At 32.8% G+C, this 24070-nt stretch overlaps 1 protein-coding gene across 7 annotated transcripts in view; it reads left to right on the plus strand.

Annotated features, from left to right (window-relative positions):
- The window catches only part of Stxbp5l (syntaxin binding protein 5L), a 375791-nt gene that overhangs the window by 120771 nt on the left and 230950 nt on the right, over positions 1-24070 (plus strand). For all 7 annotated transcript variants that reach the window (XM_063225050.1, XM_063225052.1, XM_063225055.1 and 4 more), the window contains exons 6-7: positions 12779-12913; positions 18904-18967. In XM_063225050.1, coding sequence (XP_063081120.1) covers positions 12779-12913; positions 18904-18967 — 199 coding nt within the window. The remainder of the gene's footprint in view (positions 1-12778; positions 12914-18903; positions 18968-24070) is intronic.

Below are 24070 nucleotides of genomic sequence, written 5' to 3' on the forward strand. Positions count from 1 at the left end.
CTAAATGTAAGAATATGAATGATGGGGCTGGGGATTTAGCTCAGCGGCATAAGCGCCTGCCTTGCAAGCGCGTGGTCGTGAGTTTGTTCCCTGGTATCGGTAAAAAACAAAACAAAACAAAAAAAAGAACATGAGTGAAAATGACTCACGAATTATCCTAATTTAATTTTCAAAAATCTGTATACCTTTGAAGATGTAGTATTGATAAAAAAAATTGCTTCTTTCTAATTTTCTTACGCAATGTTCTCACTTCTGTTGTGTGTAGCTATGATAGCAAGTAGATTTTCTTTGCAAAACAAGACTTTTTAAATTGCTAGTTAATAAAATTGCTCCTCAATTTTTATCACTGGGAACCTAAACTTTTATGGTGTGATTTTCAAACATGTCACCATTGCAGTCACCATTTCCTGAATGTAACTCAGATTTGTCAGTGTTTTGAAAATTCATATCAAATGGAACAAAGGAAAATGGGATCCAGTACAATGGACATCATAAGCAAATACGAGATATAATACATTACGTTTAATTTTGCAGTCTCTAAATATGACTAACAAAAACTCCTATTCTTTTTATTTGAAATATTATAAAATCTTTTTTCCCTTATCATATGCTTTAGCTGTTGTTTTTTAAAACAAAATTTTAGAATCTCTGTTAATATGTTTTTTCAACCCATGGTATTGTTTTCAAAATATTTATAGGCTAAATTACTTAATGGGGATTGAACCAAGGGCTGTTGCATTGAGCTGCATCCCTAATCTTATTTTATTTTGAGTCATATGCTCTTGTGAAGTAATTAGTTTTCCCAGATAGTTACTTGTGCTCTTTTTGCCTCAGCCTCTCAGAGTGCTAGAATTACAGCCATTCACTACCACATCTAATGTCAAGCAATAATCTTACGCAACAGGACGTAAGATTGTCTTTTGCTCTTTAAATTTTAATGAGGAATAAGTTTGGATAGTTTAGGGAATGATTCCAAATTCTATATAAGAGAACTAAAATAATGAATTTTCATCATTCAGTTTTACCAAATGACTTTTTAAATTCTAAATTTCCAGTGAGCTAGGTATGTACCTTGTAAATATATACCTTGGCATTGGGTGTTGGTACATAGTACCTGTGAAATATTTGTCATATTAATGAATTTTTGTACTTTAATCATTACTTCTGCTACGTTATTTGACAATGTGAATTGAGAATCCATTACTCATTATAACCATATATATTTCTTTCTTGCTCTAAGCAATTTTGTAATAAACATTGAGATTATTCCTCATAAGAAAGTAAACTATTGCAAGCAGTTTGAGACTCAGTTGATACATGTTTATGGTTAGAATCTACAAATGGTACATTTCAAGAGATAATTCTATTTCAAAAACTAAATTTTTGCCATAATTTAGTATATTAATTGTGCTTGAAAGTCACCCCAAAACATTTTTAAAAGCAGTTTTGTTAGATATTATTTCAGAATTACTAGATCACCATCTCTGTTATTTTTACATTCCATATACAGAATCATTATACATTGTGTACATGATTTTGAGTATAACAAAGTTGCAAGTATGATTATAAATGTTATATAAAGGACTAGAGTCTTTGCTGAATTACCAGAGTCATTGTGTCTGGAATTCAAGAGTTTTATCTTCAGTCCAGGCCAGAAAAGTATGCCTAATTTAGTAGTGTTAGAACTGGTTTGGTAAGAGTAATGTTTCAAAGTCAAAATTTTTCACTAAAATTCCTACAGCATAGCATCTTTAACTTTAAACAATTTTCTTTGTTAAAATGTGTTTCAGCTTATGTATTATAACACTGTGTTTTTAGTTTCTTTTTAGACTATATGTTTGTGACATAATATTTACATTCAGCATAGGAAATTGATATATACACATACATATATAATATGTCATATATATGGCATCTTAATTATTTTTTACTTCTTTTGCCCTTCCATGCCCTTCTCGGGCCCGTCCCCAAGGTGTCCTTCCCATTTCCCATCTAGTTTTTATTTTGGTGTTTCAGCGTTTATGTATTGGGTTTTTCTAATATAAGAGAAACTATGCAACATTTAACCTCTGTCTAATTATGTCACTTAGCATTCAAGATGTTTTCATTTTCCTATAAATGATTCAAATTTATTCTTCTTTATGGCTGAGCGGGACTCTGTCTTACTTTTCTCTCCTTTCTGAGACAAAATACCCAATACCCAAAATTAAGAATGGAAAGGTTTATTTAAATCACAGTTTATGGAGGTTTCAGTCCCTAGTCAGCTGCCTCCAAGGCAGAGTGGCTGGTAGAGAGGCAACTGTTTATAGTGGGGAAGACAGCAAAAGCAAGTAAGGGTGAGCCTTTTATCCTTCTTATATTTTATGTACCCTGTGTAGGGTGGGTGTAGCATTCACACTCCTAGTCCCAGCACTAGACCATGAAACCAGTCACAAACTATAGATTCATCTGTCTCCAAAAAGCCTTCCCCTCATGACTGCATGAGGCTTTGGGGAGACATCTAGATGCAAATCATAAATCCATTGTATATATACCACATTTTCATTACCCGTTCATCTGTTGCAGTAATCTATAGACTACTTCCAAAATATAGCTATTATGAGTTGTGCTGCTATAAATATGGGCATGCATGTATCACTATAATATGATGTCTTTAATACATTTGGAAAGATAGCCACAAGAGATAAAATGAATCAAATGGAATTTCTATTTTTAATTTTTTGAGGAATCTCTATACAGATTTCCAATAATGGTTTTAGTAATTTATATTCCCACCAACAATTTGGAAGAGTTCTTTCATACATACAGTCTCATCCACATTTGTTGTTTTTTGAGTTCTTGATGAAAGCTATTCTTTCTGAGTTAAGATAGTACTTCACTCTGGGTTTGATAAGCATTTCTGTAATGACCAAATGGTGAACATTTTTTCTTGGACTTACTGCCCATTTGTACTCTTTTTTTCAGAGAAAATCTATTAATTTTAGTCACATGTTAATGGCATTGGTTCTTTTATTTTGGGGATCTATTTTTTTTTTTTTTTAGTTCTTCATATTCTGTATATAAGGCCTTTTTACAAAAATAGCCAGCAACTTTTTTTCCTTATTGTATAGGTTGACTCTTCAGTTTGCTCGTTTTCTCTGCTGTGCAGATGTTTTTAATTTTATATATATATACTGTGAGTTGTTACATTTTGGTACTATGTGTTGTACAACTGAGGTTCTGTTCAGGAAGTCCTTACCTATTCTTATGTTTTTAAAAGTTTTGCATATTTTATCTTTTATAGAGTCACTTTTTTTTTAGTATCTAGATCTTTGGTCTGTTTTTATTTGTTTTTTTTTTGTGTTTTTTTTTTTTTTTTGTCTTTTTCACTTTTATCGGTACCAGGGATCGAACTCATGACCGCCTGCTTGCAAGGCAGGTGCTTATGCCGCTGAGCTAAATCCCCAGCCCCTGGTCTGTTTTTATTTGGATATTATGGAACTCTTCTGGTTCTGTATGAATTTCAGGATTGTTTTCTCTAGTTCTAGGTGGAATACCGTTGATCTTTTTATTGGAATCATGTCAAATATATTTATCACCTTTTGAAGTTTGTCCATTTTGACAATATTTTTACTGCCTACCCGTGGTTTACATTTTGTAATGTTTTTTATCTCTTTTTCTTTCAGGTTGCTATAGTTTTCTATAAGAGACCTTTTATTTCCTTGGTTAGGAACTCCTGGATATTTAATTTTTTGAATTATTTTCGTAATTTCTTTCTTGGTGCATCACTGGTGTAAAGAAATGCTGTTGATTTTTGTATATTAATTTTGTGTCCTGTTATTTATTTATTAGTTTTGTGTATTTTGAATCCTGTTTATTATTAATTAGTAAATTATTTATTAGTTTAGAGTCGTCAGTGGAGTTTTTGGGTCTTCTATGTAAGGGTTCATGTCATTTGTGAATGAGGATAGTTTAATTTCTTCTTTTGCTATGTGTATCCTTTCTATAGCTTTTTTTGACTTGTGCTTTCGTTAAAGTTTTGAGAACTGTATTAAACTGCTTAGAAGTCATCGTTATAGAAATCAATACCTTTTATATTTCTTATCTACTGTTTCATCTCTAAGTATGCTTTTTTTGAGAAAAAAGTAGTGTATGTGTATAGTAATTTAAGACAGTGCTTTTTAATGCAGTTTTTTTGTGATGATTGAATAAATGAATAGATTGAAGAAAGGTAGTCAATTTGGATATTCAAACAAGATTGTTTTTTCAAGGTTCATATTAGAAAAAAAAATCTTCCTTTAGCTGGTGAGAGTCATATATATAATTTATAATTAAAAATGTAGCTATTATAATTTGAATAAATGTATTGTACTTATTAGTAAATCTACACAGCACAAGCAGCAATCATGTCATGGCTCTCTTATGTCAGTCCTAAGTTGAAACATACTACTTTTTTGATGAGATAAAGTGGAAAAGTTAACAAGTTGCTACAAGCACTGCACATTGTTTAGATGTTGACTGAAAGATAAAACCTTTTTTGTCATCAAGGCTCTAGTTTCTTAATGAAGATCAGAAAATAGTAGTTACTAGTTCAATGACTAGTTCCTATGGCTCTTAGACTAGGTTTTTTTGTATGTTTCATTGTGCTGTAAAGTCTGTTTTCATGGGAATTTTATCTCTTGCTTTGTATTTCAATACTAAAATATGGCTGTAGACTTTTCTTATTCTGTAATGAATAGGTAGTATTAAAATTTTCTTTTTGCTTATTTTGCATTTTGTGCTTTTGTGAGATTAGTGCTTACTCTCTCTGTGATTTAGAAAGGATTATCCTAAACCTTTAAAATGAGCTTTCTCATCCTGCTGAAGACTGGATTGAAAATTGATCTCCCAATTGCCTAGAAACATGACTGTCAAGTTATTTCCTGTATAACTATTAAATATCTCTTCGTGACAACAATTCTAGACTTTGGGTTTTAATCACAATTGTTGAGCAGCATGTAGGTTGCACATTAATTAGATTGTCAATGAACTATAATTATGTAATGGCAGTGTACTTACTGATTGATTGATATGGTATGCAGAGTGCTTTCAGGATACTTTGAGGAGATGACATTTTGTTTAGCAAAGTGAGCTTTTGAAAAATTCAGTGGAAATGTTTTTTCAAAACCATGAATTTATCCTCAAAATTTTCTTTATAAGTGTGGCTAAAGGGCATATTAGGCCGAACTAGAGACACTGATGTAAATAGAAGATTTTGATAAACTCCCATCTCATATGAGAATGTAAGTCATGGTTGCTCTATTAAACAAGTCTGAGAGTTGGTCAGAAAGCTCATTTTGAAGATAAATCAGAACAAGAGAGCTAAATACAGGGATCTCTGAGTTTAAGTTTTCTTTTTTTTTTAATTTTATTTAAGGAGAAAAAAAAGCAGAGAAAGGGTACAAGTTATACAGATTTACAGAAAGAAATAAACAATAGGAAATCACTAGTTAATGGATTACATTTTGTCATCTTAGAAATTATTGTTCAAGTTACAAAATTAAAGCTTATAAAGTGGACATTCCAACAGTGAGACTGCAAACAGTTCTGTTCAATGATTCAACAAAACTCAGTAATATCATTATCTATCTAATACACTTAAATATACATGCAGTTATATCATTTAGAGCACTTTCTTTTCCTCTCTTTTGTACAATGACAATTACGCATTTTGGGTTTTGTTGCTCCCACAGTTCTTACTACTTTTTTGAAAGAGAGTAGAACCAAATGTGATATAACAGAACAGTTAGTCAAATCAAAAGGGTGGACGTAATAGATAATGTAAAATCATAATACTAGGTGATCAACAATGGTTACCATAATGCCTCCCGCTGTCTCTAATAGAATTGCCTATATCATTAGTTATAATAAAATTGAACAAAACAGTAAAGAACAAAACCAACAAAACCAAAACATTGGAGACATTACAGGTCTTCAAAAGTAGATAATAGTCAACCAGAATGGGCATCATAATGAATCCCACTATCTTCACAGCTGTTGCCTAAACTTTCGAACCTGGTACTATCAAGCAAAACAGAATAGAGGAGTATCAGTCAAAACAAGATGGTGAGAGCAATACAGGGCTTTAAATCAAGATAATGGAAAATCAAAGTGGGTTACTATAATATATCCTGCTATTTTTAAATTTATTTTTCCCTTAATTAAAAGGATTAAAAAAAGTAATAAAATGGAGATTGAGATGAAAGAGGGCATAACAGCAAATCAGCGCAGATCAAAACATAACTGTTTAAGCAAAATAGTGTTTCACCACAAGATTATCCCGACATAAAAGTAGTTACCATATTGTCTCTTTCCTTGAAATCTTTGAGTATAACTTCATATACTGTAGCATCAAATATATCAAAACAATGTAAAACCATTTAAGAGAATGACAGTATTACAGGGTATTTAGAATCGACTAACAGAAAATGAACAATGGTTTCTGTATAATCTCCTTGTCTATAAAAGGCTTTGCTTATACTATCATATATAATAAAATACAATAAGATACCACCTGTTTAGACCAATGGAGACAGAAGAACAAAAGCTTGATGAGACTTCAAAACAAGATGATACTAAATCAGTATTACCTCTTAAGACGTCATTTTCTCCAAAATAGCTGTTCCTATCATCCAATCTTCTCTGCCTCATTTCTGTTGAGCTCTTTTTCTGTCATTAGTTGTCAGTTTGTCTTCTTCATTTTGTTTTCTGCTCCATTCATTGTGGCCTCTCTGCCGCTACTTCTGGATTCTTCATATTTTTCTTTTTTAGAATATCTTGCAGTATTCTCTGTAGAGTTGAGTTGGTGGTTGCATATTCCCCTAGTTCCTCTTTATCCTGGAAGCACCTTGTTTTTCCATCAATTTCCAGGGATAGTTGTGCAGGATATATCAATCTTGGCTGGAGATTATTATCTTTCAAAGCTTGAATTATTTCCCCCCATGCTTTTCGTGATTTGATGTTTTGTGCCGAGAAGTCTGCTGTAATTCTGATGGGTGTTCCCTTGTAAGTGATCTGTTTCTTGTCTCTGATGGCTTTTAGTATTCTGTTCTTGTATTGGATTTCTGGAATTTTAATTATTATGTGCCTGGGTGTAGCTCTGTTTGGGTTGTAGGTGGCTGGGGTCCTGTATGTTTCATACAACTGAGTATCTTTACCTTTTGCTAAATTGGGAAAATTCTCCTGGATTATTTCTGTGAGTAGCTTTTGTAGTTCATTTGTTTGTGTCCCTACTTCTTCTTTTATATTCTTAATTCTTAAATTATAGACCCTCTTATCATCTTCTAGTCTTTGTATTATTGCTGCTTGTTTTTTGTTATTTTTAAGAAGTTTTTCATTTCATGCTCCCATGTTACAAATCTGCCCTCCAGTTCAGATTATCTGTCCTTAGTTTCTTTCAAGCTGTTATGCAAGTTTTCGATAGACGTTTTAGTTTCTTGGTAATCTCTTTGAACCTGCTTCACGTATTCTATGCTTTCTCTATTTTCTCCATTAAACAATTCTCCCCTCTTTTTCTGTTCTTCCATTCCACCATCTGTTTTTTCTTGGGTGGTGCTTAGCATTTCTCTAACTATTCTGCTTACGTCTAGCTTCAGGTCATTAATAACTTCTTTCCTGAACTTCTCTATGAGGCTCTCGAGATAGCACTTTATGTCTATTGGTGCTGTGTCTGCTGTTGCCTCTTTCTCAGGATTAGGGGCCGAGGACGCTTTTTGTTGCTGCCTCTTCCCATATTCTTTGTTCCTTATATATGCAAGCATATATAGGAGGCCCAGCTTCCTTCCCTGTCACCCACAGTCTGATTGAATTGCCCCAGCTAGTTGTTTCCGCCCACTGCAGCACACCAGGAAGTTGCAGACCAGGCAACCTATGCGGGCCGGCTCCTCCAAGGTCACCTTCAGGAGCTGGGACCTGGGCTATGCTAGCCTACTGGGTCTCAGCCAGCAGCATCACGTGGGCTAGGCATTGCTCACCAATCCCACTTGAGAGGGGGATACATGACTGAAGTCACTGCAGCGCCCTGTTCCCATAAGTCTGCCAGGTCCCAGAATGTCCTCTGTTGGAGTCTCCTGGACCATGAAAGAGCCCCAGTTTTCCCTCACTCACTGGAGGTGGATGCACGGCTCCCCACCTGTCCCTCTATCAACTCCGTTCACCGATTCCCATTCTCCAAGCTTCTGCGCATCTCTCTCCCTGCTGAGCCGATTTAGACGCATCAGCGGCGCGAGAAACCCAAATCGCGGCTTCCAATGGCACGGGTTCCAACTTCCACACTGAGGCTTTATCTGTTCCTGTTATAGCTCCAGGATTGCATTCCCAGTTGGTTTCTCTCAGCCCAGTTTGTTCTTGGGTCACCAGGGCATATCTTCTCTTGCTTATGATTCCTTACTCCGCACCATTCCTGAATTCTAAGCTGGGTCTTTCAGAGAGCCTCCATAGCTGCTGCTATCTGTCCACCATGTTCTCCTGGAACAAAGTTTTCTCTTTTATTACTAGATTATTTCTAAGTATCTGAAGTAACACTGTGTCACTTCAATTACCTGCCACTTCTCTGTGAATTCTGAAATTTATGTTTCACTTGTATCTTATTTCTACTTTTAAGTTAATCCTATCGGAACAAACAACAGAACTTGGGCTGGGGATTTAGCTCAGCGGCATAAGTACCTGCCTTGCAAGCAGGTGGTCGTGAGTTCAATCCCTGGTACCGATAAAAAGAAAGAAAAAAAAAAAACTTGATGGAATAGTGGAGGGAAAAAAATAGATTATAATCTTGGTTTTTAGTTGTTGACCCAAAGCAAGTAAAAAACAAAAATTCAACCTCAAATTTCTTCTTTGTAAATATAAATTCATAACCATCCTATTTTCAAAATTAGAGACAGTATTGCTGGTCGCATGTAGGTGAGTAGATTGTTGGTTAACAAAGGCCAGGCTCAGAAAGAGTGAAGTTGTAGCAATGGAGAAAAGTTAATTAATGGGTACTAAGCTACCGTTAGGAGCAACATGCTCTGGAGCACTGTTGCATAGTATAATAACTGTAGATAACAGCAATGTACTGTACATTTCCAGAAACTAGAAATAATTTTGAAGTAAATAAGAAGATAAATATTTTAACCTGATTTAAACATATGCAATGTCTACATGCATTGATATGTACATTATACATATGTACACATAATATGTACAGCTTTCATTTATGTTGTGTTGTATGTGTGTTTCTAGGATTGAATCTAGGGCCTCGCATGTACTAGGCAAGTGCTGTACCTTGGGATATAATCTCAGTTCAACTTTTATGCTTTTATGTATGAGTTAAAGTTTTTTTTTTTTAATTTGAAGTTCATGCTTATATAGGCACTTATTTTTTTTTAATTTTATTTAAGGAGAAAAAAGAAAAAAAACAGAAAAAGGGTACAAGTTATACAGAATTTCAGAAAAAATAAACAGTAGGAAATCACTAGTTAATTACATATTGTCATCTTAGAAATAGTTGTTGAAGTTACAATATTAAAGCATATAGAGGGGACTTTCAAACAGTGAGACTGCTAACAGTTTTGTTCAGTGATCCAACAAAACTCAGTAATACGGTTATCTATCTTATACACTTAAATACATATGCAGTTATATCTTTTAGAGAACTTTTTTTTCCTTTCTTTTGTATAATGACAATTATACATTTTGGGTTTTATTGCTCCCACAGTTCTTATTACTTTTTTTTTGGAAGAAAGTAAAACCAAATGTGACATACCAGGACAGAGTCAGTCAAATCAAAAGGATGGGCATAATACATAATGTAAAAACAAAATACAAGGTGATCAACAATGGTTACCACAATGCCTCTTGTTATCTTAAAAAGAATTGCCTATATCATCAATTGTAATAAAATTGAACAAAACAGTAAAGAATAAGACCAATAAAACCAAAACATTGGAGACATTAGAGGACTTCAAAAGAAGATAATAGTCAACCAGAATGGGTGTCACAATGGATCTTACTGTCTTCATAGTTGTTGTCTATACTTGCAAACTTGGTACTTTCTAGCATAACAGAATAGAGGAAAATCAGTCAAAACAAGATGGTGAGAGCAATACAGAGTTTCAAATCAAGTTAATAGGAAATCAAAGTGGGTTACTGTAATATATCCTGCTATTTTTATTTATTTTTCCCTTAATTAATAGGATAAAAATGAAAAAGTAGATAATAAAAAGGAGATTGAGATAAAAAAGAGGGAATAACAACAAAACAGTGCAGGTCAAAACATAGCCATTTAAGCAAAATAGTGTTTCACCACAAGATAATCTCGACATAATAGTAGTTACCATAGCGTCTCTTCCCTTAAAATCTTTGGGTATAACTTCATATACTGTAGCATCAAACATATCAAGACAATGTAAAACTGTTCAAGAGAATGACAGTATTGCAGGGTATTTAGAATCAACTAACAGAAAATGAACAATGGTTTCTGTATAATCTCCTTGTCTATAAAAGTTTTTTATATTATCACATATAATAAAATCTAGTAAGATACAACATGTTAAAACTGATGGAGACAGAACAACTAAAGCTTGATGGGACTTCAAAACAAGAGGATATTAAATCAGCACTACCTATTATGATGTCTTGTTTTCTCCAAAATGGCTGTTCCTACCATCCAACCTTCTCTGCCTCATTTCTGTTGAGCTCTTTTTCTGTCATTAGTTGTCAGTTTGTCCTCTTCATTTGGCTTTCTGCTCCATTCATTGTGGCCTCTATGCCACTGTTTCTGGAATCTTGGTATTTTTCATTTTTTAGAATATCCTGCAGTAATGTCTGTAGAGTTGAATTGGTGGTTGCAAATTCCCCTAGTTCCTCTTTATCCTGGAAGCACCTTGTTTTTCCATCAATTTCTAGGGACAGTTGTGCAGGATATATCAATCTTGGCTGGAGGTTATTATCTTTCAAAGCTTGAATTATTTCCCCCATGCTCTTCGTGATTTGATGGTTTGTGCTGAGAAGTCTGCTGTAATTCTGATGGGTGTTCCCTTGTAAGTGATCTGTTCCTTGTCTTTGACGGCTTTTAATATTCTGTTCTTATATTGGATTTCTGGAATTTTGATTTGTATATGCCTGGGTGTAGCTCTGTTTGGGTTGTAGATGGCTGGGGTCCTGTATCCCTTATACATCTGAGTATCTTTACCTTTTGCTAAATTAGGGAAATTCTCCTGGATTATTTCTGTGAATAGCTTTTGTAATTCATTTGTTTGAGTCCCTACTTCTTCTTTTACGTTCTTAAATCTTAAGTTATGGATCCTCTTATTATCTTCTAGTCTTTGTATTATTGCTGTTTGTTTTCTTGTTATTTTTAAGAAGTTTTTCATTTCAAGTTCCCACCTTACAAATCTGCCCTCCAGTTCAGATAATCTATCCTTAGTTTCTGTCAAGCTGTTATGCCAGCTTTTAATAGAGTTTTTAGTTTCCTGATAATCTCTTTGAACCTGATTCACGTATTCTATGTTTTCTCTATTTTCTCCATGAAACAATTCTCCCCTTTTTTTCTGTTCTTCCATTCTACCATCTGTTTTTTCTTGGGCGGCGCTTAGCATTTCTCTAACTATTCTACTTATGTCTTGTTTCATTTCATTACATACTTCATTTTTGTACTCATCTATGAGGCTCTGGAGATACCGCTTTATGTCTATAGGTGCCATGTTTGATATTCCATGTTTTCTGTCTTCATTCTCTTTTTCATTTACCTTTCCTGGATCAGTGTTCTCAGGATTGGGGACTGAGGACCCTTTCTTGTTGCTCCCTTTTCCCATACTTTTTGTTCCTTCCATACAAGCATATGTAGGAGGCGCAGTTTTTTTTTCTCTTTGTTGGTTACAGTTTGTTTGAATTCGCCAGCTAGGTGTTCCCGCCCACTGCAGTGTACTAGGGAGACACAGACCTGGTCAGCCTCTGCTGGGCCCACCCCTCCAGGTCAACCTACTGAATGCTTCACTGCTAGGGTACACCACCAGGCACAGGGACCTGATTTGGGCTAGCCTACTGGATCTTAGTTCGCAGCGTCACCAGGCCAAGCCCTCCCCACCACTCCCACTTGAGAGGGGAATATGCGACTAAAGTCACTGCAGGGCCCTATTCCGGCTAGTCTGCTTGTTCCCAGAATGTCCTCTGTTGGATCCTCCTAGTCTATGAAAGGGTCCCCATTTCATTCACCGCAGGTCAATGCAGGGTTCCCTGCCAGTCCCGCTCTCAACGCTGTTTGGTTCGGGGATTCTAGCTCTCACAGCTTTCGCACTTATCTCTCCGTGATGTGCCAATTCAGACGCAGCTGCGGCAGCAGGAAATTCAAATCATGGCTTCCACAGGTGCGGGTTCCAGCTTCCGCACTGAGATTTTATTTGTTCCTGTTATAGCAGCAGGATTGCATTTCCAGTTGGTTTCTCTCAGCTTAGTTCATTCCTGGGTCGGCAGGTTACATCTCCCCTCGCGTAGGACTCCTCACACGGCACCGCTCCTGGGTTCTAAGCTGGTAATCTCAGAGAGCCTCCGTGGTTGCTGTTATTTGTCCACCATCTTCTCCCGGAAATCCTAGGCACTTATTAATAGTGATTTTTATGATTGTTTTAATAAAACACTATTGTTATTTATCTTACACACTAATGCTATTTGAGCGTGTAATAATTTTATTTTTATATACCTGTCATTACATATGAAGTGTAAAGAAAATATAATTCAGAACAGATACAAAACTTAGATATTTTAATGTAATTTTCTCTTTCAGAATTACTTACTGTCATCTACCTTTCCAGAGTAAATGGCTCTATGTTGGAACAGAAAGAGGAAATACACATATTGTAAATATTGAATCTTTCATTCTTTCCGGATATGTTATCATGTGGAACAAAGCAATAGAACTGTAAGTTTGAACTTGGTAGCACATTATTTGGTTTAAATATTTTGCAAAGTTATGTAACATACACAATACACTAAATTGCAATTATTTTATACATTGATTGCTCATTTATAATTGACTTTAATGTAAAGTTGAACTAAAATTATAGATGCCTTTAAAAATAGATACAGTGGTAGTATGTATACTAATACTAGATTTTCCAAATACTCTAAGACTTTTATTTACAAATTTTAATTATAAAATAGGATCATTCTACAAATTGTGTGTGGAAATCATCTCACTATTATAATCAACCTTAGTATAACTACTTTAAGGGAAAATATTGTTTTATGTAAAAAATAATCATAATCAGAGCACATTTTTAAATGCTTATAATTTATTTTTCCCTTGCCTTTAAAATACTGTTTGGATACAAAGGAAAAAGGATGGACTATATTAATCTCTCTCAAATTGTGTACATATGCAGCATTTTTGGTTTGCGCCTCACAGCAATTACCATTTTGACTTTGATACTAATACTTTTTTCTGCATATGTAAAATGTGAAGATTTTTAAATGTGAACCCTCATAAAATTGAGAGGTATCCATCTGTTGTAGTGAATATATAAGCAATTCTCTTAGTCAGTATGTCAATCATAAAAACTATTTATATTCAGTAAATGTTTATGCTTTTTATATAATGTATCCTTAATAACCTATGTTAGACTTTAGGCTAGCTATGTTTTCTCTCATGGAATTAATAATAATTCTCAAAATTTCAATGAAAATATTCTATTTTCATGAGGCTTCACTCTAGTCTTTATAATAAATGTCTAGTACATTCCTTAATCTCAGTGTTTCAATGCACATGTACATTGTGTGGTTGTTGTTAGTTGTACTCTTGTTACAATAGCATTTTTTATTAAATCCTAATGGGTTTTTTTATTAATGAACAATTTTCTTCCCTCATTACATTAAAAATTGCTATAGGGCAAAATTTTGTTTTTTTTTTATATTTGGCTTTTTCTTTTACAGTGACTACTAAACGACTGATGACATTATTGAGGTATTACTCTGATAATTACAACTATTGACTTACAGCTTTCATTTTTGTTGTCAAGCTAATGGATATGAGCCATTTTACTCTTATTTGTTGTAATGTCCTACATTCTATATATATATTTTTAAAAATATTTATTCTGTAGATAACTGTATTTTCCAAGAAGTTATTATTTTACCTATTTGGAAGAATCTTTCTCCCTATAGTTTTAGCTCTAAAAAAGCCATGAGTAGTACTGGATATAATTGTTTTTGTATAGTACACACTATTTTAGGATGTTGACAAAAACATACAGAATTAGATAAGCTAGGGGAAGGGGATTTAGCTCAGCAGTATAAGCACCAAAAAAAAAAAAAAAATAAGGTAAGCTTGACAGAACAAATTATAGAATGTCTAAACAATTTTAGTATTAGTACAGATGTAAAGATATATTATTTTTGTTAGCTTGAATGTTGCTAAAATAATTGAGTGTCTTTGAGAAGGATCCACCCACATACTTCCTGTTACATGCCTTTTACTTTACTCCTTATTTGTATTTTTGAAGGAGAGAGAAAAGAAGGGTAGGAACAGGCAAAGAAAAAGAATTAAGATGTGTTATGTACATATATTAACTCCACATAAGGAGTGTAAAAACATCAAGTGTTACAAACAAATTAAAAGAAAACCCCAAGGAAGGGAATCAGGATGTGAATAAAGGGGTAGGAATGGAAGGGAAAAGAGGATAGAAAAAAAGGAATTAAAATATGTGTTATGTACATCTGCCAATTCTCTCTAACAATGTAAATATTACATACTATAAACATGCACTAGTAAAAATTCTTAAAAGTTTGTTTCAAGCATATTATTTAATTACTCCTGCAATGAGTTTGTATTTTTCTGCACATCTTTTTCATCATTCAAACTTTAATGAACAAGTCGCATACATTATTTATGCAGTCTACACTTTATGAATACATGACTAATGAAAAGCTTAAAATACACATTTTTAAAGAAGGGTAAAAGTGGAGAAATTAAACTAGTAAAATAAGGCATTTCGACTTTTGGAGTATGATCCAGTATTAGAAGAGTGTCCATCATTTTGTTTATACATTCTGTATTTTATAAGAATTCAAGCCTCTGGCAATGCCTTTGGAATATCTTTTAAGAAATTATTAATGGTTTATTTTGTCCAAATTTCCTAAAGTGTGTTCATTGGAATTTTAATTCCTCCATGATAGATTGTGAATGTCAACTTTCAGTCTCCCAAAATTGCCTTTTAATTGCCTTCTACCTCTTGCAATACATTAGAAATTACATTCCACTTTCTGTTAATATGTATTAAGTGTATGGGACAGTAATAAAATATGCTTCAATACGCATTTTATAAATATAATTTTAATCCATGAATTCTAAAACCTATTTTCTGGGTATGCAAAATGAAAGGATTGTCTTTGAAAGATATTTGATTATTCCTATTTTAAGTACTCATTTGGCTGCTTTTCACTCAGTCTTTATTTTCATGTTTCTAAAATTTTATATAGGTTATTTGGAGCCTGAAATATTTTGCATTGAAAGAGTGATGACTAAGGATATCATAGAATGGCAGTACTAAAGTATCATTAAAAATATTTCTATGAGAAGATATAGGAGATAGCACAGAAGTAATTATTTCTGGTGGAGTACATATAGTATTTCTAAAAATGTAACCTTTTTTCTACATATGATTAAATTTTATCGTGACATCTTGGAATTCTTAGAGTTACGTTTGCTTTTAATCAAACATTGCTATTTGAAGAAAAAAGATTAAATAGAAAGATAATTATTATGGGAAATATATTTTGGCAATTCCATAAGAAAATCATCTGATATAAACCTCAGAGAAGTCTCTGTGAAAGGAATTATATCTATGCTGAGAGCTGAAGGATGAGTTTTCAGATACACAAGTGAAGAATCAGGACAAAGATGACAATTTTCCAGGAAAAAACCCCAAAATGTTCAGAGGATAGATGGTGAGAATTTTATGTTCCATGACTAGAAATGTTTGAGTTTTGGTTGGTTTGAATGGCTGGAGGAGAAGATGACAAGAGGTATATCTGGGGCTGTAATCAGGGCATATATATAAATGGTCTTATAAGCCACTTTGAGCAGTTTGAACTTTAAAGTCAATAGGAAGCTAGACTTTAAATGGTTTTAGACAGATGTGATTTGATTAAATTTAAATTTTAAAAATATTCTATTCAGGAATGGAGAAATGATTGGAGAGAGAGTAAAAAATTATACTCTGGGTAAAAATTATAATACTTTGTGGGTAAGAGTTAAGCTGTTTTATTTTAAAAATAGAGGAAAAAGTGGAACAAATATAAAGAGAAAATTCAAGGATGGTATAGAGGTATTTGTCTTGAAGAACTGTATAATAGTGCCTGTTACTGAAAGAGAGCCGAAGGTTTAAGTTTTGAAGTAAAGCAGTGTTCAATTTTAGGTGTGTTGAACTGTAAATGTTCATTACATTCAAATGGTAATTAAAAATGAGAAGAGGGATATAGCTGAGCAGCACAGCGCCTACCTGGCAAGCACAGTGTTCTGAGTTCAGTGTCTGGTACCCTGCCGCCAAAAAAATTAGATTTCCAGTTTTCAGTGAAAGAATTCGTGATGAAATTATCCTACTGTAGTATTCTTGCAGGGATCTGTGAAACAATTTGGGTTTCGTAGGTGGGCAATGTGCCATCTAGTTTGTCACAGTTCTTATTCTTTTTAACTCAGTGACTACCATGGATTTTTAAATTCATGACCATATATTACATAGAAATACATGGCAGTTTAGGACATGATACCATGCAGTATTAACATTTAGGATAGGACAATATGAAAAGACCAACAAATCAATTTAAGATTCAGATGTTCTTTATTATTTTGGGCAGAATCATGATTTTCATACATGCTTAAGCCATGATGAATGGGAGAAAGAGAAATGAATTGTGATGTGCAGAAGAATTACTGAGCATTGTTTAGGTGTTGTTATATGAATTTATTGTCATTGATTTTTCTATCTAAAATAATTTTTTGAAATTTCATGATCCATTATTTTATATTTTTAAAAATTCATTATAAATAACAGAAATTTATTCTGATAAACAAATATAATCCTACATTATTCTGCTGAATTAGTTGGTTTTATAACCAACTAGAAGAATCTTGCATATAGTTTCATTCCCTAAAAAAATATTTTAGTGATTCCCTTATGGTAAATGAAAAAAGATTTCAGTGGATCAACAAGGTTGGAAAATATTGAAGATTTGGGACAAGTATTTGCATATTACTCGTTCTAAAAAGTTTTGTAGGAAAAAATATTTAACCTTATTTAATTTAGAGTTTCCCAAACTTTAAGGAAATGAGTCACTCTTTCTGTGGAATGTCTTATATCTCCACTAGTTGAAAATGGAATACACTTTGGTAAAAGCAGTGCAGTCAAACCCTAGACAAGAGGTTTTTCTTTTGTTTTGTGCTTTTGCTTATTCACTATTGTTAGCTAGTAAGTGGTAACGTAAACATTATACTTTATTAGAAGTAGTTATATCTTTATGGAAACTATATGTATAAATGGTATTTTACATACCACTGTAGAAAAAACTGCAAAATACTAGTATGAAACCTGTTTTTTTTCTTTCCAGACTATATTGTAGAATGCAAAATAATAAATTTCCAATGATTGTCAGAAAAATCATAAAACATACTATTAATAAATGGGTTAATGTTTTGCCATTATATTAGGTATTATATGAATATAATTTCTAATCTGCACAGTTATTCAGTAAGATCACGCTTACTGAATGGAGGCTAATACTTTGTTTTTAGATGAGAAAATTTAGAATAAATCCACTATTAATATCTAATCTGTATTTATTTTTTCTGAGAATTTAGTATTGGGGAGCCTAAAATTACTTAAATTTTCACTTTTATCTAATTCTAAGTTTTTAAAGATTTAAATATTCTTCATTGCTTTGTGCTGAATCTTTCATGATTTTCATGTGTGTTTAAAAATAAACTAAAACTAGACAATGTGTGCATCAAAATAAACTAGTCAGGTGTGGTAGCACATGCCTGTAAGCCCAGCACTTTGGAGGCTGAAGCACGGGATTACCATAAATTACAGGCCAGCTGGGGTTATATAAATGAGTTTAAGGCTAGAAGTTCATAGCAAGATCCTGTCTGAAAAACAAACAAGCAAACTAACCACAAAGAAAGTGAACACGAGGTGAATTTAACCTGGCACGATTACTTTTATTTTAAAAGGCTAGGAGAAACTGAGCACAATAAATCTCTGATCATATCAGGTTATTTCATAATTAACCATAATATAGACACATGAATAAGTTAAACTAGGTATTATGAAAAATATATGCCAGATATCAGAGTAGAATAAGATCAGATCCACAGGGTCCCTTTAAGAATACATTGTTCTTCTTACAATTATGTTGTTCATTACATGGGATAACCACAGAATATATGGAGTATAGCTAATGAATTAGGGTTCCCCAGCTTATCAGTTTTCTGGAAGATGGCAATCACTAGAATGAACTTCTTTTTAAATTAAAGGTCCCACTGTACTTTTGTTTAGGAGTAAAATCAGAGATTTCATTGTCATAAGCAAATTAAATCAGGTATGTACTTTCAAATTTGGTTGAAACAAGTTCACTGCACCAATTTTATGGTTATAATTTAAGTCAATTTCAAATTTTCAGATGTTCATATACACAACAAATAATGACAAATCTGATTTTTATGCAGAAATTTGTTCTTAAATCTGATTTTTTTTAGAAAATTGCATCTTATTTAGAGTTAATAGAGGAAAGCAAAGTAGTGCATAAATAAAACCAAAATTTGTACAAATTTGAGCTTAACTCCTGAATTTCTTTACTTCAGTCTCTATAACAAGTTAATGTTTAGTTTTTAATTAATGCTTTGAATTAATTTAACAGGTCCACCAAAACTCATCCAGGTCCAGTTGTACATTTAAGTGATAGTCCAAGAGATGAAGGGAAAGTAAGTATTATAACATCATTATACGTGCTTTTATTTTACTCATTCTTGATAAAAATGTATTCTCCTCCCTATCTTCCTCTTCTTTCTCCTTCCTCTTGTCCTTTCAAAACATTCAGTGTTACAATTAAATTTGAATGTATGGAGTGAGAAAATGAATGAGTGGATGAATTACTCATGCTCGTAAAGGTCCCTCACTAAGTCTTCAGTATCATTTGGTGCTAAATTTGATACTTAATTTGAAGCTAGAGGAAGTTAATATGTAGAACAATGTTTATTGTCTAATATTTAATGCTTGAACTTTATGTCAATATCATAAACATTTGTCTTTGTTGTTTAGTTTTGATAGTGATAAATAACCAATTTTAAATAACATAAATCAGCCAATCTTGATATCATAAATGTTACTAATATATAAAATGTTAACAGAATACAGAGAATCCTTATTACTTTTGATTACTTGATAATTGGCCTTTGATGATGAGGAAATAAAATTGGTAACATGAAGTGATCTAAGGAATCACTACTACAATATGCTATGCACATGTAATGATTATATACTGAAAATTTGTATTGATAGAAATAAAAATTTGCTGTCATAAATAAGTTTCTTCAAGTATCTAATTTTTGATAAAGACTTTAGAAAATATCAGTAAGTTATTTATCAGGGGTTTCGTTCTTTATCGGGAAAGGATAGAAACTGAGCTATCTAGTCATTGTGCTGTACACCTGTAATCCCAACAATTCAAAGGTTGAGGCACGAGAATTGTTGCGAGTGTCAGGCCAGCGTGAACTGTTCATTGTGAGACTGTGTTAGAAAAAGAGAAAGAAAGAAAGAAAGAAAGAAAGAAAGAAAGAAAGAAAGAAAGAAGAGAGAGAGAGAGAAAGAAAAGTAAGAAAGAAAAGAGAAGAAAAGAGAAAAAAAAAAACTGAAATAACCTAATAAAAATTAAACCAGAATGGCAAGTGTACATGATGGAACAACATTGCATTCCCTCAAACTGATCTGTAAATTTGGTGTAATTCCAATCAGGTGCCATCAGAATTGATTTATTAAGAATTCAGAAGCTGATTTTGAAATTGATTACAGAAAGAAAAATTTTAAAAATAGCCAAGACATTGTTTAAGACGAAATGCTGTGTAGTATTATTTCATAAGTATACAAGAATACCAGTCATCTAAATACATATTCCTCAAATAGTTCAGGAGAAATTTTATACATTTTAGAGAAGATATTTTAGGACATAGTTTACTTATTTTATAAATGGTATTGGAAAGTTCACTGTCCACTTAAAAAAATAGCAAGATCTCCACTTTAAACCTTTCTCAGTAATAAATGTCATATTAGAAAATATGTAAAACACATAAACATTGAAACCACATCTTAGAAAGCATTTGAAGAAACTTACAGAATATAGTTTGTTCCTTTAGAGTAGGGACACAGGCAAGACATAAAACCTACAACCGGTAAGGAGTATAATAGCATAACAAGATGACCATAAAAGACAATATTTGCTACAAATAACAGGTAAATAATGAATATTAAGAAAATACAACAAACCTTTGGTAATAATACATCAATAGATGTTATTTAATAAATTACAAAAAGGCAACAGAAATATATTTAGATATGTGAACATTAGTACTAGAAAAAGTATTTTTAGAGTTTGAAAACATGGTTTTCTTATCCCTAAAGATCAGTGTCTGAGAGTGAGGAGGAAATAGCCTCCCAACTAATTACCAATATACCAATTTCCCCCATCATACTTGCAAAATACTAAAAATTTATATAAAGCTAGCAATACTCAGTAATGAAAGAAACCACTGTTGCATAGACATCTAGATATATGTTTATATACCAATATGAGAAATTTAAAATTATCTACATTTAAAACATGTATTTTAAAAATCATTACAATCTAGTAAATCAATTTCAAATGTTTTTATGTGATACTAGCGTGAGATATTTCAAATGGTCTAAATGTCTATCGGTAGAAAATTGAACAAATGAATGCTGATATACAAAGGAAAGTTTCTTCAGATATATTTTTGAAGGAAAAGTTGTGAAGCAGGAAGACATAGAACCATTGTTAAAAGCCTGTAAAAAGCCTGAAAAAATATATGCAAATCAAGGAAGAACACTGGAAATTAGGATTGGGAAAAATAGTAAAAATTACTGATTTTCCTTGTGCTGTTCGTATTTTTAGGAATGAGTGTAATATGTGGGAGTCATATAATTTCAATTAAAGAAATGCAAAATAAATGAATACTGGCCTCAGAAAACTATGTGAGTTGAGGCTGTACTACTTATTAACATATAACCTTAAATCACTTTGTCAGTGAATGAAGTAATGTTAAGTTTTTAAATTTACCTACATTATTGAATGTTTTGTTTTTAATAGCTAGCTGTCCTTAGATTTTCTGGCATAGTTGTATATTAAAGCACAACAAATGTAGATAAATTTGATGTCTTCCCAATATTTATACATATATATATATATATATAGTATATTTTAAGTGTTTTCTTGGCTGTTACTCTGTAATGTTGAATATAATGGCCTTACCGTTGCTTTCAGTCTCAGAGGAAATTTTTTTAAGATTTTAACAATAAGTAAGATATTGCTATAGGCCTTTGGCCGGTTGCTTTTTTGAAATTAAAAAATTTCCACCTATTTACAGAATTCTAAGAATTTTAAACTGTGAATCTTGATGAATTTCATTATCTATATTTTATGTTTATCATTTAGATAATTATTACCTGACTTGTTAAGTTTGTTGAAATATGTTAATAGATTAAATTTTAAATAACTATGTACTTCTGGGATTATTCAATTTGGAAGAGAAAGTTTCCCTTGAGGTTTGCTGGTTAAGTGAAAGAAAAATTAAAGTATTGCAGCTAAAATTCCTACCCAACAAGCAAAATAGATTGTAAAATCAGAAGACAGAACATTTTATACCCGCAAGATATAATTTACAAAGAAAATGCAATTAGTCTGTCAAACAAAAAAAGTACTTGCGAATGGTACCTATATTGAGCATAGTAATGATTTCATCTCTCAGATTCTAAGCTTTGTTTGTCTCCTAAAGCTTGACTGTTCCTTCACCTGAGCTTTGTTAATTTCAAGCAGAGTTAAATTCATACAGTACTGCTTCCCGAAGTTGGCTATGCCTAGAGTCTCTGGATCCTCTCATTAATTAAGAATTCAAAAGATGTGCCATAAATAGGCCCTTCGATCTGGCTTCCCTAACAAGATAGAGGAAATTTTTCCTGCTTTCCTTCTCTTCTCCCTTTTGACTGTGTGATGGATGTCCTTATTCTGGGCTACTTGTTTGTTTGTTTGCTTCCTTGCTTGTTTGACATAAACTATTAGAAGCTCATATCAATGAACTGCTACAAGTTCATATCAATGAAACAATTGCTAAGTGACTGGAATATCTCTCTGCTTCTCCACATAAAATAGTGGTTAGTGGAATAATGAATCACCTTACTTTTACTTCTTTTGTTTTATTTCGCTTTCCCTTTCCTGTTACCTTTCTGTATTATTATTCCCTGACATTACACTTTTTCATGAAACATTCACACTTAAATTTTTCCATGAGATTTTTTCGTATAGAATCAGGTTCATAATAGTTATCATAGTTGTTCTAGATCAAGGTTTAGACTATAGCCCATGAGCCAAATCTGGCCTGCTGCCTCTTATAAAATGTTTTATTTGGAGTACAACCATGTTTTGTTATTAACACATTGTCTGGAGCTGCTTTCCTCATATCAAAGCAAAGCAAAGCATTTGTGATAGGGACCATATGGCCTGCAAAGCCTAAATTATTTGCTATCTTCCCCTTTACATAAAACATTTGCTGACTCCTCTTCCAGATGGTAGACCCTCAGCATGGGATTTTGCATTGGATTGTCTGGTTTCTAAAATCAAAGAATCTGTTGAAGGTGCCACATGGATAGGCATTAAACTCTGCCACACAGTCACATAATAGTTACTTGGACCTTCTCTTGGTAATTAATTGGGATACGGGCTGCTGGAAAGATTAAGATAATGAGTGATCAGATACTTGTGATTATTTAATTTATAAGGGGCAATGATAAGCATAATGATGATGACAAAAATAGATTCATTGGATGGTATTTGCATTTTTTATTACTGATATAAATGATTACAATGTCATTGCTGAAAACAGTAATTTTTTACATTATAATTTTGTAGGCCAGAAGTTCAACACAGGTCTCACTGGACTATAATCACAAGGTATTGGGAATTTAGTATTTCTTTAGGTACTCCAGAAAAGAATCTGATTTCTTGCCTTTTCAGAATCTGCACACATTTCCTTGGGTTATAGCTCCCTTTCTCCAGCTTGAAAGCCAACAGTGTAGCTTCTTTCTGATTTTCTGTCCATTACTGCATCCTGTCTGACAACATGTGGGAAGCATTCTCCACTCTGAAGGACTCAGGTGATTAGTTTTTATCCACTTGGGTAAGCCAGGATAATCCTAATGTAAAGACATCAACCTCCAATCCTTAAATATATTTGAAATATCTTTGTCATATAAAGAAATTTTTGTATGTATGGTGCTAAAAATCAAATCTAGAGCTGTTTTTATAATAAGCACACACTCTACACCCATAGCCCACTTGGATTATATTTGAATATTCTGAGGATTAGACTGTTGGCATTGTTAGAAGTTCTTTATTCTGTTGAAGTCATACTAGAAGTTAATTACTGATTTATCTCACCCTAAAGCCCTGTGAGATAGCTCTAAAGTAACTATTATTTCCTTTAGCTCTAGGTCCAGTATCTGTTTATAGAGTCCAAACACATAGGCTTTTATAGGCATCATTGTTACAGTCAGAGCCCTAATGAAGAATATGACCATAATATCTGGTATATTTTTTAGGGTGCCATAACAAATTCCTAGAAACTGGGTGACTTAAAACAACAAAAAATTAATTTCATAATTCTGGAAACCAGAAGTGTGAAATCAAGTTGTTGTTTAGACCATGCTCCCTCTGAAGAATCTAAGGGACAATCTTCCCTTGCCTCTTTCAACTCAGATATTATATGTCTTGGTACACTTTGACTTCAGTCTCCACTTTT

Source organism: Cavia porcellus, unplaced genomic scaffold (assembly GCF_034190915.1).
Source record: "Cavia porcellus strain 051 isolate PalLab524CR breed Dunkin Hartley unplaced genomic scaffold, mCavPor4.1 scaffold_15, whole genome shotgun sequence".
Classification (NCBI taxonomy): Eukaryota; Metazoa; Chordata; class Mammalia; order Rodentia; family Caviidae; genus Cavia; species Cavia porcellus.